This window comes from Pezoporus occidentalis, unplaced genomic scaffold, assembly GCF_034315485.1.
Source record: "Pezoporus occidentalis ecotype Australia unplaced genomic scaffold, CSIRO_AGI_Poc_V1 ctg202, whole genome shotgun sequence".
Lineage (NCBI taxonomy): Eukaryota > Metazoa > Chordata > Aves > Psittaciformes > Psittacidae > Pezoporus > Pezoporus occidentalis.
The window spans coordinates 1,048,891-1,063,300 of NW_026913879.1; the positions used below are offsets into that span (position 1 = coordinate 1,048,891).

A 14,410-nucleotide genomic window follows, 5' to 3' on the forward strand; every position below is an offset into this window, starting at 1 on the left:
TTTATGCGGGCGAGGTCCAGCACTCCCTGTGCTGTCAGCGCTGGGAGCCAAGGAGCCAGGTAAGGCTGGGCTGTGGGGCTGTGGTTGTGGGGCTGGGGGAACCCCCCAGGTCTGCCCCTTGTTTACCCAGGGGCTCTGCAGCCTCTTGCCCCGCGTGGCTCTTTGCGGCTCCCCCAGGGATGGAGGGTGCGGACAGGGCTTGGAGCTGGCTCCATCCTAGAGCCCTTGGCTCCTGGCTGCACTAAGGCTGACGTGCCCCTGCTGAGGGGCTGCTCCAGCTCCCTGGGGAAGCACAGGGCTGTGTGCTGCGTTTCTGCTGCTTTCCCCATCTGGGGGTGGGGGGTCTTGGCTTTCTGAGGCCAAAGGTGACATCTTACGGTGTCATGCTGTATCTGCTGTGCCTTGGGGAAGAGCTGGAAGGCATCAGAGCCTTCTCTAAAGGCTTCCTAGACTCCTCGATAACGCCATGTGGCTGTGATCGAGCAGCTTTGGGCCTGAAAGCTCTTTTCTGCTTCTTAAACAAGAGGACCAAAGCTGTGTGAGGGTGCACTGGAGACAGCTCTCCCCCCAGCCAGTGCAGGATGCATACCCTGGCCATCAGCAGTGGTGATGCTGTGGTATGTGCTGCAGGAGGCAGCTGATCACTTGGGCATCCCCTTCCTGTTGACAATGCTTCCAGCCCTGCCTGGAGCTATTTCACATGATCCTTAGGTGTAGGCATGATAATGGTGCTCACCAAGGGGGTGGCTGGAGTGACAAGGTGACTCTTGCTCTGCAGATGGAGGCTCTGCTCCCTGCTGAAGGGAGCCCTTGGCAAAGTGCCTTTGTGCTCCTCAAGACTAACCAGGTTTGCAGTGTGGCTTGGTGACTGCCTGAAACCCTGCATGGCTGCAAAGGGCTTCAATTACTGACGCTGGCCCTGCTGAAAGGGCAGACGGCAGTGCGCGTTAGAGCAGCGTGCTGCTTGCTCTGCAGGTTACAGCCTCTGTCTGAAGCCGAGGTGTGTTCTGTGGAAAGATGGGGAATGGGAAGTACTGAGGAGCTGTTTTAATGAAACCCCCTTTCCTCTTTCCTGGAGTATCTCCAAATTCTAGCAGCTTGGATAGCTGATGGTAACTGCCCCCAGGAGTTACTGGCCTGCAGCCACTGGCTGCAGTGCTTGATTTCTCTTGGAAGCGTGGCTTTAATCTTTGAGGTTCCCTAATGCCGATGGCTTTCCAGACAGGTCAGATGAGCACCTCCGCCAGCAATTCCCAAAGGGATGTCCTAAGGTGAAGGCTGAAGATCATCTGATCCTCTTCCTAAAGCAAGCTCTGCCCTCAGAGCATCTCCAGAGGGCTCCCCGGGCTGTGGGCAGTGCCATCCCCACTGTTCCGCAGCTCTAGGAACTGGGGTATCAGTGGCAAATCTCGAGAAGAATGTAAATAAGTGCTTTCACCACCAATGGGCCCTGATTAGCCCTCCCTGCTCATAGCCAAAGCACTCCTTCAGCTTTGTTTGCCTAAAGGGTCATTAAGGAATTGCCAGTTAAGCTATTGAGCAGGCATGCAGCCATGGCCAGTCTGTCTTCCCAAGGTAAAACACTTCTGGAAGGGAGAAAAGCTTCCTAAACAACAAGAGCCCACCCTCACATCTGATCTTCAGGGAAAAGCAAAGCCTTGCCCCAGCTAAAGGAGTAGTTTAGCGTGGGATGGTCATTGTCAGGGTGACAGGAACCAAGCCCCAGCAGGAAGGGACTTGTCCTGCTGCCAGGCTAACGCGTGGCACTGGCTGTGACAGTCAGACCTGCTGCTCTTGCTGGTTCACCCAGTTCAGACTGGTGCCAAACTGGGCAAGGACCAGCAGCTGAGCTATTCTGCCGTGCCAGAAATGGGTGCTGAAGTTTCACCTCGCTGAAACTGCCTGTTTCAGCTTTCTCCAGTAGTGACCTAGTATTTCTCACGTAGCAATGGTATGAAACCATCTGCTTGTCATTTATATCCAAAGCAAACAGCGATGCTGTTTGTGCTCTCTGGCCTGGTGGTTCCCCCCACACTTGGGGGGGTCTCTCTGTTGGGATTCCCCCTTGCAACTGGCTTGAAATCGTGCCTTCCTTCAACGGATCCTGAAGCAGCTCACCCAGAAGTGCCCAGCACTGTGCTTTCCTGCAGGCTCAGAAGGAAAATGAGGTCTGCTCAGCACTTCTGCAGGGAAAAGAGAAACTAAAACCATGCTGTGGGCTCAGGAAGATTTGCCTGCCCCACAGATACTGGCATTGCAACACACCTCATCCCTCCTACGTGGAGGAGAGCAAACCATGCCCTAACATGACTGTGCTGCAAGGATTATCAGACACGGATGCATCCATAATTAAGATAGGCTCCTAGTACTTCAGAGGTTGGTTCTAACCTCAAACTGGTTTTTCCATCAGATGAGGAGTTGCTTCTGACTTACGCTGCAGCCAGAGTCCTCTCCTTTCTTGGCTGTGGTGTGCCTGACACCAAGGCCAGTAAGATCCTCTGCAGCTGAGTTTCTCCCACCCTTCTAGAAGTGTTTTACTCAGCAAAGGGGCTGTTTGCAGTGCTGTGGAAATAGCTGTGCTTTGCCCCGTGACAGGGCTGCAGGCTGATTCAGCCTTCTCAGCTTCCCAAACACCAAGCAGCTTGCCCTAAAGCAGAGCAGGAGGAATAAGCAGTGAGTGAGCAAAGCCTGTGGACTTTGGGACTCTGTTCAAGCCCTGCTTGGCTTTGGAGCCGGGCTGCTGGAGTTCAAGCTGTGCTTCTGCAGGGCTGTTAAAGCCTCTCCCTTGGGATGCTGGAGGTCCCCGTGCCTGGGACCCCTTTGCTGCAGACAGGGAGCACTCGGTGCCCCATTAAAACACTGATGAATTGCATGCTTCACGCAGCAGCAGCAAGATTTGTCCCCCTGAGAAGCCTCCCCTGGCTCCAGCCAAGGGCCAGGCCTGAAAAGTGCTTGTTTCACTACTTCTTGCCCGGCTCTCTGTTCCTGTTTGCACAGGAAAATAAAACCCTTACACAAGGCAAAGAGCACAAGAAGCAAGACAATGGCCTCCTCCTGAATCAGATGGCAAGTTCTGGGGGGCAGAGCCTGGAGCAGTGCTTGGCTTGGGAATCCAGTTTGTGAGGAATTTTGGTCTGGGGGCTTTCCATTGGAAAATGCCACAGCGGTTCTAAGAATAGGGCTTCACTGGCACGGGAGAGAAAAGCACTGGAGAGCAAATATGCTGAAATCCTTTCTGTGCCTGGCTAAGGATGAGAAGCAATCCTGGATTATCACCCGATACTGGAGTGTCCAGATACCAGCCTAAATCTGTGCTGGGGAAGCCAATACCCACTGAAGATATTGCATCATTTTTATACTTGAAGTTCTTTATGGCATGATGTAATGAGAGCACTGCTGAGGCTTGGTTTCACAGGAAGCGAGGAGAGATTCCCTGCTTCACTGGGCAGCAGGAGGAGAACACCAGGAAAGCTTCAAAGGATCTTCATGTCCTTCCCCGCGCTGCGTCTGCCCCTCTGGCTGGAGCTGGTAGTGGTAGGGAAGGTGCCAGAGGGTCCCCACCATGAACACAGGCAGAGTGGGGTCACCAAATGACTCTTGGTTCAGTGTCCTTTGCAAGGGATACTCCAGAGGAGAGGGGCTATCAACATCGAAGGTGAAATAAGGTGAAAGAAGCCCACTGCTGTTTCAGCATCTCCAGTCAGTCTCTTGTAGAAGGACAGTAATCGAGTGAGACAACCTCCAGTGGTTCCTCACTTACATTTGCTCTCCAAGGAGCAGCTTGGTGGGCATCCAGACAGGGTGAACCCACCACACACAAAATGCAAGACAGATAAGAGTTCTCACCCACTTCTAACCTGCTGCTTTGAAGCCAGATAAATGTTATCAGCAGTTAAATAAGTGGGATGGTTATTGAAAGTATTTGGCCGTTTGGGGATTGAGGGAGGTGGCAGAGCACAGTCCTTCTCCCACATGAATATGCTGTCCTACCCTTGTTTCTCCTTTCAGCTGCAGCTGTGTTCACTATGGCATCACAGAAGACCACAAAAAAGGATCTGCTGAAGGCTGAGGAACAGCAGCAAGGGGTAGGTGCCAGGGCAGACAGAACTCTAACATGCAACAGTTAAACTCCCTGCTGAGGTCCACTGGTGCCTGTCAGCACCTCAAAACAAAGATTAACCCTATGAAGCTGTGGCTAAATCTAAACTCAGTTGGCTCAGAAGCTCAAGAGAGCTTCAGGGCCTGCTCAAGTAATTCTGACACATGAGCTGTTACAGGCCCTATTTCCACATCTGGGTTTGGTGCTGAAACTCAGAGTGACTCAGAATTCATGAGCCCAGAGCTCACAAACTTTTAACCCTGGCTTGTCACTGCCTTGCTATCGGGTTTTGGATGAGTCTCTTCAACTCTGAGTTTAAGAAGGATGAGGAGATGAATTGGTCTCCTAAGGGACCTTTCTGCATAGACCCATGGCTTGTATTCACTCCCAGCTTGAGGCTGGGTCTCTAATGTCATTTATTTCTCTTGGGGTTTAGAGTGCTGTCAATCGAGTCACCAGCTTGCCCTTGCTCAACTCTGCTTTTAACCTGGTCTCATCTGCCTACAACTATACCAAGGAGACCCATCCTTGCCTCAGCGGTGTCTGCAGTGTGGCTGAGACCGTGGCTGCTGTCGCAGTAGGTAGCGTGGTTGGGGGGGCACAGCCCATCCTGAACCAACTGGAGCCGCAGAGTAAGTGAGGAGTGACCCTCTCTACACAGATGAGGAGGTGGGGAGGGGAACTTCATGTGTCTGTTGGATGCTGTCTACCTCCTATAGCACCTTGTTCTAGTTGATTGTAGCACTGAGTCTTCCACTTGGCAGCTCCCAGCTGCTCAATGGACACAACAAAGACTGGCCTCTTGTCTGTGGTTCCTTTAGTTCACCAGCCAAAACCTCCCTGCTCTTCATCTCTCTAAGCTAGGAGCATCCCAACTGGTAGTAGCAGTGTCTGCCTTGGATATAGCTCAGTCTGTCTCATCCCAACCCTTTAGGCTGATAATCCCACCTGCCCAGGGCAAGTATTGCACTCCAACTGGAGCGACAAAGCTGAGAAGGCAAAATGGAGACTACTTAAAGCTGCCTAACTGTAGGGTTTATTCACTCTTCCAACAAGCCACCCACCCCAGAAAGATTATCTGGGGAGGAGCTTGCTTTCATGAGTATCCTGGATTGGCCATTGTAGGGTCAAAAGGCCCTCTCCCAACTGAAGAATAAACTAATACCTGTTGTATTTTCTAGTTGCACTTGTAAATGAGTATGCCTGTAAAGGACTGGATCAGCTGGAGGAGAACTTGCCTTTTCTTCAACAGCCAGCAGATAAGGTAAAGGAAAGGCTTTTCCTTATGGGAACCTGTGACTTGTCTCTTGCTTGATGGAACTGTTATGGATACAGAAAGAAACTTCAGCAGCACTGCTTTGTCAGCTCGGGCCCTGGGATGGGCTAGAGGAGGCACTGTGAGCTCATGAAAGCTGGAGAGATGCCTTCAGCATGTCCATGTAAATACAGTGTACAGACTTCCTGCTCTCCCCCAAGGCTACAAGCACAACTTAGCCATATGGGAAAGCTACTTCAGGGAGGGAAAACCTATTTCAGGGAAAAACAAAGTCACTTTCTCTGCCTCTCACTGTTGCAGGTAATCTCAGACACCAAGCAGCTGGTTTCCACCAAAGTGACATCTGCTATGGATGCTGCCTGCGAGGCAAGAGAAGCAATGGCCAATAAAGTGACTGAAGCTGTGGACCTCACTAAAAATGCTGTTGGGGACAGTGTCAAGCTGACCAGGTCAGTGGTCACTTCCACTATTAACAGTGCAGTGGAGGCTGCTCATGGTGCCAAGGACCTTGTAACCACCAAGGTGACCGAAGCAGTGGACCTCACAAAACACGTGGTGGAGGACAGCATTGAACAGACCAAGTCTGCTGTGGCTTCTACTATTGTCAATGCTGTGGAGGCTGCCCAGGGTGCCAAGGACCTAGTGACCAGCAAGGTGACCACTAAGGTGACCGAAGCAGTGGAGGCTGCCCAGGGTGCCAAGGACCTAGTGACCAACAAGGTGACCACCAAGGTGACTGAAGCAGTGGAAGCTGCCCAAGGTGCCAAGGACCTGGTGACCACCAAGGTGACCGAAGCAGTGGACCTCAGTAAACACATGGTGGAGGACAGCATTGAACAGACCAAGTCTGCTGTAACTTCTACTATTGTCAATGCTGTGGAGGCTGCCCAGGGTGCCAAGGACCTAGTGACCAACAAAGTGACCACCAAAGTGACCGAAGCAGTGGAGGCTGCCCAGGGTGCCAAGGACCTAGTGACCACCAAGGTGACTGAAGCAGTGGACCTCAGTAAACACATGGTGGAGGACAGCATTGAACAGACCAAGTCTGCTGTAGCTTCTACTATTGTCAGTGCTGTGGAGGCTGCCCAGGGTGCTAAGGACCTAGTGACGAACAAGGTGACAGAAGCAGTGGAGGGTGCCAAGGACCTTGTGACTAATAAGGTGACAGAGGCAGTGGACTTCAGTAAGCATATTGTGGAAGACAGTGTTGTACGGACCAAGTCTGCTGTAGCTTCTACTATTGTCAATGCTGTGGAGGCTGCCCAGGGTGCCAAGGACCTAGTGACCAACAAGGTGACCGAAGCAGTGGACCTCAGTAAGCACATGGTAGAAGACAGTGTTGGACGGACCAAGTCTGCTGTTGCTTCTACTATTAGTGCTGCTGTAGAGGCTGCCCAGGGTGCCAAGGACCTAGTGACCAACAAGGTGACTGAAGCCATGGACCTGACCAAAGGGGCTGTTCAAGACAGTGTTGAGAAGACCAAATCAGCGGTCACTTCCACAGTCAGTACAGCTCTGGATGCTGCATATGGCACCATTACCAGCAAAATCAACACAGCCCTGGAGCAGGGCAAAGAGGCTCTCCAGGAGGGTGTGGAAATGACCAACTCGGTGGTGACCAACAGCATAAGCAAAGCCAAGGCAGTGAGCCAAGCAGTGGGAGGTGGTGTGGAAGCTGTCCTGGGTATGTCAGAAGACCTGGTGGATAACTACCTCCCCATGACAGAGGAGGAACTAGGTGAGAAAACGCTTGCTTGGCGCCTGTAAATGCAAGTCCTTGAGCAGCTGACTAGAGAGCACCTGACACTGCAGGGCTCATCTTCTGAAGCAGCCAGGTAGCTCCATGTGGCATGGGACAGAGCAAGCATTTGCTTCGCTGGTCCTTGCCCATCAGCCTCAAGGCAAATAAACCCGTGGGTACATGCTTCAACCTATCTAAAGTCTGCTTATCTGAAGAGAGCACGTTGAGCAGGGACCAACATATACCTTTAACATCTGAGCAACAACAAACCTCGCCTGTTTGCACAGCACGCTTCAGCCTTCATGACTGATTCTCAATGGGTGATCTTACCTCTTCCCCTCCAGCTGGGCGAGTGGAGCACAGCTACACCTCTCTTCTTGTTTCCTCCAGGTAAACTGGCCACGTCTGAGGGACCCGGGATGGCTCCTGTGGAGGAGCAGAGGCAGAACAAGAGTTACTTTGTGCGCCTGGGTTCCCTGTCGACCAAAGTGCGGCGCCGAGCCTACCACCTCTCCCTGCACAAACTGCAGCGCCTCAGGCAAAGCACCCAGGAGACTCTCTCCCGGCTCCAGCTGGCAATAAAACTGGTACAAACCTGCCTTTCCCTCTTTCCTCCTGTCTGTAGCCTTCCTGCCCTGCTGGCCAGATGGAAGCTCTTCCTCCATGCTCCACCAGCTGCATGTCACCTCGGCTCCCTCCCTGGGAGGGAAGCACTGGTGCTGCTCTGTGTGTGCTTGCAGTCCAGCTCTTCCTCTCATTTTTCCTATCAGATTGAGTCTGTGAAAGGGGAGGTTGGCCAGAAGCTTCTGGATGGGCAGGAGAAGCTCTGTCAGCTGTGGCTGGACTGGAGCCTCACCCAACCCAAAGGAAACCAAGTCAGAACTGCCTCCCAAGTAGAGGTATCCCTACAGGGGGCATTTAATCAGGCCTCTTGGTGCATCTCACCTGCTCTAGTAACTGAGCTCTATCTCTTTCCCATCAGGTAGAGTCACGGACTCTAACTATGCTGCATATCATCACCCAGCAGCTCCAACCCATTTATGAGAACCTGAAAGCCAGCATCCAAGGCCTGCCCAGCAACATCCAAGCAGCTGTGCATCAGGCCACTCGAAATATCCACAAGCTCCACAGATCTTTTGCCAGTGCTGTGTCTTTCCAGGACCTCTCCAGCACCACCCTGACCCGGAGCCAGGACCGGGTGGCAGAAGCCCGAAGGTCCTTAGATGTGCTCTTTGAGTATGTAACCCAGAACACTCCTCTCAACTGGGTTGTGGGGCCCTTCAGGGCAGTAGCTACCATGTCACAGGGGAGCAGAAAGCAGCAGAAGAAAGATTTGGTGCCTCCAATAAAATCACCTGTGCTGGAAAAGCCCACATCATCAAAGGAGGGGGCTGAGACCCCCGAAGAACCAAAGGGAGCGCACGAGATCCTAGGGGAAGAGGGTGAAGTGCTGGAGAAGCTGGAAGAGAAGGCAGAGGAAGATGCAGAGGTGGCACTGGCTGCAAAGGAGGTAAAAACTAAAGCACCAGAGGAGGATCTCTGAAGAACTCCAGCTCCTGTGGCCATGGCTCCCTGGCTAGAACATCACTTTGTCTTTTAATCATGTGCCAGAAGTGCCCCCTGCTCCCTCGCTGAGCCTCCAGTGAGATGTAGTTTGGAAGGAGACTGAAACCCAAGTGGGCTGATTCCATACCTTGATCTGCTATTCCTTGTAAACCCTGCTGCTGCCCTGAAAGGGAAGATGGGGCCCTCCCTGTCCTTTGGCTTCTGAAGTCAGCCCAGGTGCGTGGGAAGGGGTGGCTCTTGCTGAAACAAGCTGTGGGAGAGAAGCAGTGATTTCCACTTAGTTTTAATGTTGGATTTGGGTTTTATTCAGGTAAGCTGCTCTAGAGGAGGCTGGGCCTGACCTCCTCTGGCAAGTTTTAAACATCCATGTTCCAGGTTACCTTCCTTTCTGCCTCTTGTGCTTCCGGAGAGGCTCAGCCCCGGATGGCAGAAGAGGCCACCTCAAAAAGGGACTTTTCCTTATGGATCCAACCCTTTCTTTCATAGAGAACCACTGAGCGAGGTGGGATTTTCCTTCAAGCATGCCAATGTGCAAGGGACTATCTTGCCTTCAGGGATGAGCTGTTTGTGAGTAACTCCATGCAGGCTTTGCAGCCATAAAGAAGTCCCTCTGCCACAATGCCAGGATATCCTGCTATTAAAACAGGGCTGATAAGTGCTGGATATTTTCCCAGTGAACAATGCTTTGTAATCATTTCTAATGTAACTTATTTGGGTAATGCCTGTCCCAAGGCTGGAATAAGGGCAAGCAGACATCAGAATAAAGCATGACCTGTGTCCAAAGAACTACCCATGTCCGTGTGTGTGTCTAAAGGGGCGTTGCTGTGTTCTCCCTTAGCCTGAGTTGGGAGCGAGCTTGCATTTAATGAATCACTTCATAGGTATGTAGGCACAGGCCAAGGGGAATGGCTTTAACCTGCCCGAGGGGGGACTGAGATGAGCTCTGAGGCAGAAGCTCTTCCCTGGGAGGGTGCTGAGGCGCTGGCACAGGGTGCCCAGAGAAGCTGTGGCTGCCCCATCCCTGCAGGGCTCGAGGCCGGGTTGGACCCTGGGGCTGGGTCGGTAACGCCTCAGCCCAGCGCTAGAGGCCAGAGCCGCTTCTCCGGATGCAAAGCTTCCGGGGGGGGGAGGAGGTGGCAGCTCCCCGCTTCCTCGTGTTCCTGCCCGCTCCGGCCGCCCGCATCGCTCCCGGCCCGGGCACCGCGGCGAGCCGGCCCCGCCGCACAGGGCACCCCCGGAGCCGGGCCGGGGGCGCGGACGGAGCGAGGGGCGAGGACCGGGAGCCGGCTCCGCGGTGAGTCAAGGGGCGGAAGCGCAGCCCCGAGGTGCCGGGGGCGGGGGGTTCCCGGGGCCGCCCTCGCCTCGTGCGGCCGTTTCACGGCTCGGGAGGTTTCCATGGGAAGAGCCCCCAGGTTCCTCACGCGCGGCCTGAGCTCCCGCATTGGGCAATGGGAGGATTTCTGTGAGAAAAGCGCCCTTTGCGACGGGAAACTTTCCCCGTCCGCAGCGGCTCTGGGGCGGCTGCTGCGCTCCCCTTTAAATAGGGAAGACTCGGCCGGGCGCAGGGAGCGCCTGCGAGCGGGGACCCTCCAGGCACCCGCGGCCCCGCTCCGGACGAGTCCTGCCGGTCCGTTCCGCCCTGGGCAGAGGCCAGGTGAGTGCGAGGGTTTAACAGGGCTCGGGAGCAGAGGGAGAGGCAGGGTCCACAGTGACATGAGGCTGCCAGGAGGAGGATGCACGTGGGTTACAGCCCTCGTGGCAGGAGGAGTCTGAATGGGCTTCCTCTAGGCGGGCGTCATTCCTCACTGCCCATCGCAAGGAGTCTGGAGCCGGCTGCCTGGAGGAGAACAGACGCTTGGATTTACCCCAGCGCGTTATTAGTGCAGCAATTAGTTCAAAGCGGTTGTAATTAATGTGACTGGAACGCAGAGAACGTGCTCATGGCTTAGTAACAGGCTTGGGATAACGTGTGGAGCTCCGGCAGACCTGCAAGCGCTGGAGAGATGCAAAAGTACTTTAAAGCTGCGAGGGGGAGCTGGAGCATCCCCCCAGCTCCCCACATCACCAGTTCTGGACGTTGTCCTGTGTTCTCCTCACAGGTTCCTCAAGACAGAGACGCCCAGTTCTGGGATGAGCTCCTGAGCAGCACAGAGCCATTGCTCGTGCAGTACGTGCCGTGTGGCCAGAGCATCGGAGAGAAACGACCCTTCAGGTGCTGGGAAACCCCTATTCCATCCATGCTGCCTTGGTCGCTGGTCCAGGCCACCAGCTGAGGAGATGGCGCAGAGCACCCCGCTCCAGCCCAGCTTTGAGGACGTTCTTTGTATTCTGTCCCGGGTCCCTCCAGAAAAACTCCTGAGCCTCAAACATAAACTGAACTTGGTATTCAGGCCCAGCAGCAAATTGTTGCAAGCCATGATTCTGCTTGCTCTGGGGCAAGAAACGAAGGCAAGGATTTGTCTGGATGTCTTGAGGGATAACCGGGCAGCTCAGTATGTCCACCAGACCACACTGGGTGCTGCAGGAGCACAGAAAGATGGGGAGGATTTGCAGCCTCCCAAGCTGGATGCAGGTGCCATGGAGCTTCTGGCACAGATCTACACGGTGCTGGGGAAGGAGAAACTGTGCAGCCCTGAAGCCATGGAGAAGGCCTGCCAGGCTGCCAGAGAAGCCCGCAACGCCAGCAAGGAGACTGTGCTGGGAGCACTCCACAGCATTCCACCCAGGGACAAGGGAGAACACGGCCCTGCTGCCAGCGTGGGCTCAGGTGACAAAGAGCAGATGCTGAGTTCTGATGCAGCCGGACTTCTCCTTCCAGCCACCCCAAAGTACGTGGTGAGGAGTTCTCCGGTGCAGATAGGAATCCACTCAGACCTCTCACGCCTCTCAAGCCCAAAGAGTCTGCACTCTGTGGAGAGCTCCTTGGAGAACCTCTCTTTCCCCAGCCACTTGGAGATCAGCGCATCACCAACAGCTGCTCTGCACAGCCGGGCCTCCCGCCCGGAGTGGGCACAACAGCCTGACGGGGACAGGCAGAGCCATGGCCTGCAGGAAGCCTCCGGCCCCGGACCCAGCTCTCAGCCTGCCCAAGTCTTCCGAGCAGTGAATGCTCCACAGGCCCGTTCGTGCCGTCTGACAGTCCCAGTTCCTGACATGGAGCTGCCCACGATGGGTGCTGTGAACCAACCTGGGGAAAGCAGCGATGTCTCCAACACAGTGGCAGCAAAACCTCAGGCACCGAAAGAAAACACAGACAAAAAGCAAAGTGAAAAGCAACCATCTACAGGGCTTCCTGCCTCAAGGGCTGCCGTGGACACTGGTCCTGCCCACATGTCCATGGTGGAGTCCCACGTTTCAGGAGGCATTCCTCCTAACTCTGCATCTGCTTCCATTTCAACCCGTTCACTTCCTCCTCCTCCTACCTATTCCTTCGCCTCAACTCTTCCCCCTCCTGAGGGACCTCGTTCCAGCTCACCATATCCCCTGCGCTCCCATTCATCCCCGTCTCCTGCCTGGCCTCCTCCTCTCCAAACTGCGGAACCAGCTCCCACAGCGGGGCTGGATGGTGGGAAGTTCTTCACTTTCGTTGTCCTGCATGCCAGTGAAGATGAGCTTGTTGCCCGTCGGGTCAAGGACCTGCTGGAGAACATGGGGGTGCCCAATGGTGCCACGCTCTGTGAGAACTTTGCCATTGCTGGACGCAGCCATATGACTTGCTTCCAGGATGCTATGGAAAACTCTGCTTTCATCATCCTTCTGCTGACCAAGAACTTCCCGTGCGACCTCTGCATGTTTCAGACAAACACTGTTCTGATGGAGTCCATCATGAATCCATCCAAGGGCGACTCAGTCATCCCTTTTATACCCCAGGAGAACCCCTTGGAGTGGGGTCAGATTCCTGCTGTGCTTGGAGGGCTGACACCCTTGGATGAGAAATCTCCTGGCTTCTCCAAGACGGTGCAGAACACCTTCACCACCAGCAGGATCAATGAGAAGAAAGACTCGTGGGACATGCTGCAGAGAAAGAAACTCCAGCTGCGAGAGGAGCGGCACCGAATGCTGCAGAACGTGGCTGCCCTCAACCTTGGCTCCATCCCTCCCTCAGCAACACAGCCCCCGCTGCTGGAGCAACCACCCCGACAGTGGTGGTCCCCGGCTGGAGGTGGCCCCGGGCCTGCTCGCATGGGGTCTCCTCCTGACCAGCCCCCATCAGGCCACTACAACGTGCTGCCAGGTCCAGGAGGGATCCCACCCCTCATCATCCAGAACGCCCGAATGGTTCAGATCGGGAACCACAACGTGATGCAGGTGGAAACCCTCACACCAGGTGCAGAGGGCCCTGAGGAAGGCTCCAGGCAGAGCTTTTGAGGAGAGCAGCAGCAGCTCAGCCACGGCTGGAGCTGCTCACGCGTGGTTTTAAACCCCAGATGTGTGATTGTGCTGGGACTGGGACTACTCTTACTTCCCTGTGGGTTAAAAGTGCCACTTCCTGGAGCCCAGGAGAAAATGACCTGCTTTTGTGTTGGACAAAAGAGGCTGCAGCCTCCTGCGACACTTTTCCTTGTGCTTCTTTATGAGTAAATGAGAAAACACTTCTGAGAAAACTCTTGATTTTGAGGCCACTGGGTGGGTTTAGAAATAAATTTTAATTGATTGATTTGCATTTCTCCACTTCTCTCCTGTAGAACTCCCCAAGGGGCAGCCAGGGATAGCTGGGAAACCAGGAGATGTGTCTGTACCTCGGGGGTGGAGGGAGCTGGGCCATGGCACACACTCCCATCAGACCCAGGGAGGTTCAGGAAAGCAGCTTCTGACATCCGAGGGGCAGCAGGAATCACTTCCCAGTTCCCCTTGGGAACTACAGCGAGAGCAGTTTGGGTGGTGAAAGACAGAATTCCCCAGTGCCCCCTCAGCATGGCCTGAAATGGGTTTGTATTGAAGGAAACTGTTAAAGAAGTGGGATTGCACACCGGGCCCAAGGGGAAAGAAGGATCTGTCCAGTAGAGCTTGGAAGGGGTGGGGAGGAAAACTACTTCATGAAGATGGAATGAGACGGGGAAATGTGGAGGAGGTTTGAGGAGGCAGAAGCTACGTGTCCATCCCTCCGTTCTCACCTGCTTGTACAAGTCCGAGGTGGGAGCAGGAGTGAGCCGGGGGCAGCACAGAGGAGCGCTCTGTGCACATTCCCCACCTCTGTGTAACCTCCTCTGAGGGGAAATGAACAGATTGAGCAGAAAATGAAAAGTGCTGAGCAGAAAATGAAAGTGCTGAGCGGAGCAATAGGGAAGGGGTGGAGAAAGGCAGGAATGGGCAAGGTATCCCGCAGGCTACACCTGGGAGGTATCTCCTGAGCTTTCAACACCAGGAGGCAGCTGCAGCAAGGCCCCAGACCCCGCACTCCTCCTCCAACAGCTTCTGCTGCAGCCGTTTGCCTGCTCCGTCAGTAGAGGTCAGCCCCAAGCCACCACTGGAAACGGGGCTGCAGAGCTCTGGAGTCAGCTCACCCTGGCAGGAAGGACCAAGTCCTTCCCCAGGGGGGACACCTCAAAGGCCAGCGTGATGGATATAGGGAGGTGACCCCATGCAGGTCACTCTGAAAGCCTGTCCCAGGTGGGTTCAGATGGAGAGGAGCCACCATGGTCTGGCAGCCAAAGCACAGGGCTCCTACAGCAAGCGAGTAGCAGCCTCCTGAATACAGCTCCCAAGACATGGGAGGAGAGAACAGAAG

At 54.5% G+C, this 14,410-nt stretch overlaps 3 protein-coding genes across 7 annotated transcripts in view; 2 read left to right on the forward strand and 1 right to left on the reverse strand.

Annotated features, from left to right (window-relative positions):
- UHRF1 (ubiquitin like with PHD and ring finger domains 1) overlaps positions 1 to 7,549 on the reverse strand; it is a 27,080-nt gene extending 19,531 nt beyond the window's left edge. Inside the window, exon 1 of the mRNA XM_062618756.1 lies at positions 7,447 to 7,549. The gene's annotated coding sequence lies outside the window, so the exon portion shown is untranslated. The remainder of the gene's footprint in view (positions 1 to 7,446) is intronic.
- LOC134163665 (perilipin-4-like) lies at positions 3,645 to 9,281 on the forward strand. 5 transcript variants are annotated; one of them, XM_062618742.1, is made up of 7 exons: positions 3,645 to 4,085; positions 4,536 to 4,731; positions 5,281 to 5,363; positions 5,676 to 6,278; positions 6,345 to 7,113; positions 7,507 to 8,015; positions 8,099 to 9,281. In XM_062618742.1, exons 1-7 carry the CDS (start codon positions 4,026 to 4,028, stop codon positions 8,657 to 8,659), a joined length of 2,781 nt encoding a protein of 926 aa, XP_062474726.1. In that variant the 5' UTR covers positions 3,645 to 4,025; the 3' UTR covers positions 8,660 to 9,281. The 5 variants fall into 5 exon arrangements, with proteins under 5 accessions (XP_062474726.1, XP_062474727.1, XP_062474725.1 ...); XM_062618743.1 differs by having other exon boundaries at positions 5,676 to 6,017; positions 6,096 to 7,113; XM_062618744.1 differs by having other exon boundaries at positions 3,647 to 4,085; positions 5,676 to 6,381; positions 6,505 to 7,113.
- A 627-nt stretch (positions 9,282 to 9,908) lies between these two features.
- On the forward strand, positions 9,909 to 13,339 carry TICAM1 (TIR domain containing adaptor molecule 1). Its single transcript, XM_062618759.1, has 2 exons — positions 9,909 to 9,976; positions 10,782 to 13,339. The coding sequence occupies exon 2, from the start codon at positions 10,960 to 10,962 to the stop codon at positions 13,048 to 13,050; it is 2,091 nt and encodes a 696-aa protein (XP_062474743.1). The 5' UTR covers positions 9,909 to 9,976; positions 10,782 to 10,959; the 3' UTR covers positions 13,051 to 13,339.
- Positions 13,340 to 14,410: the final 1,071 nt, after the last annotated feature.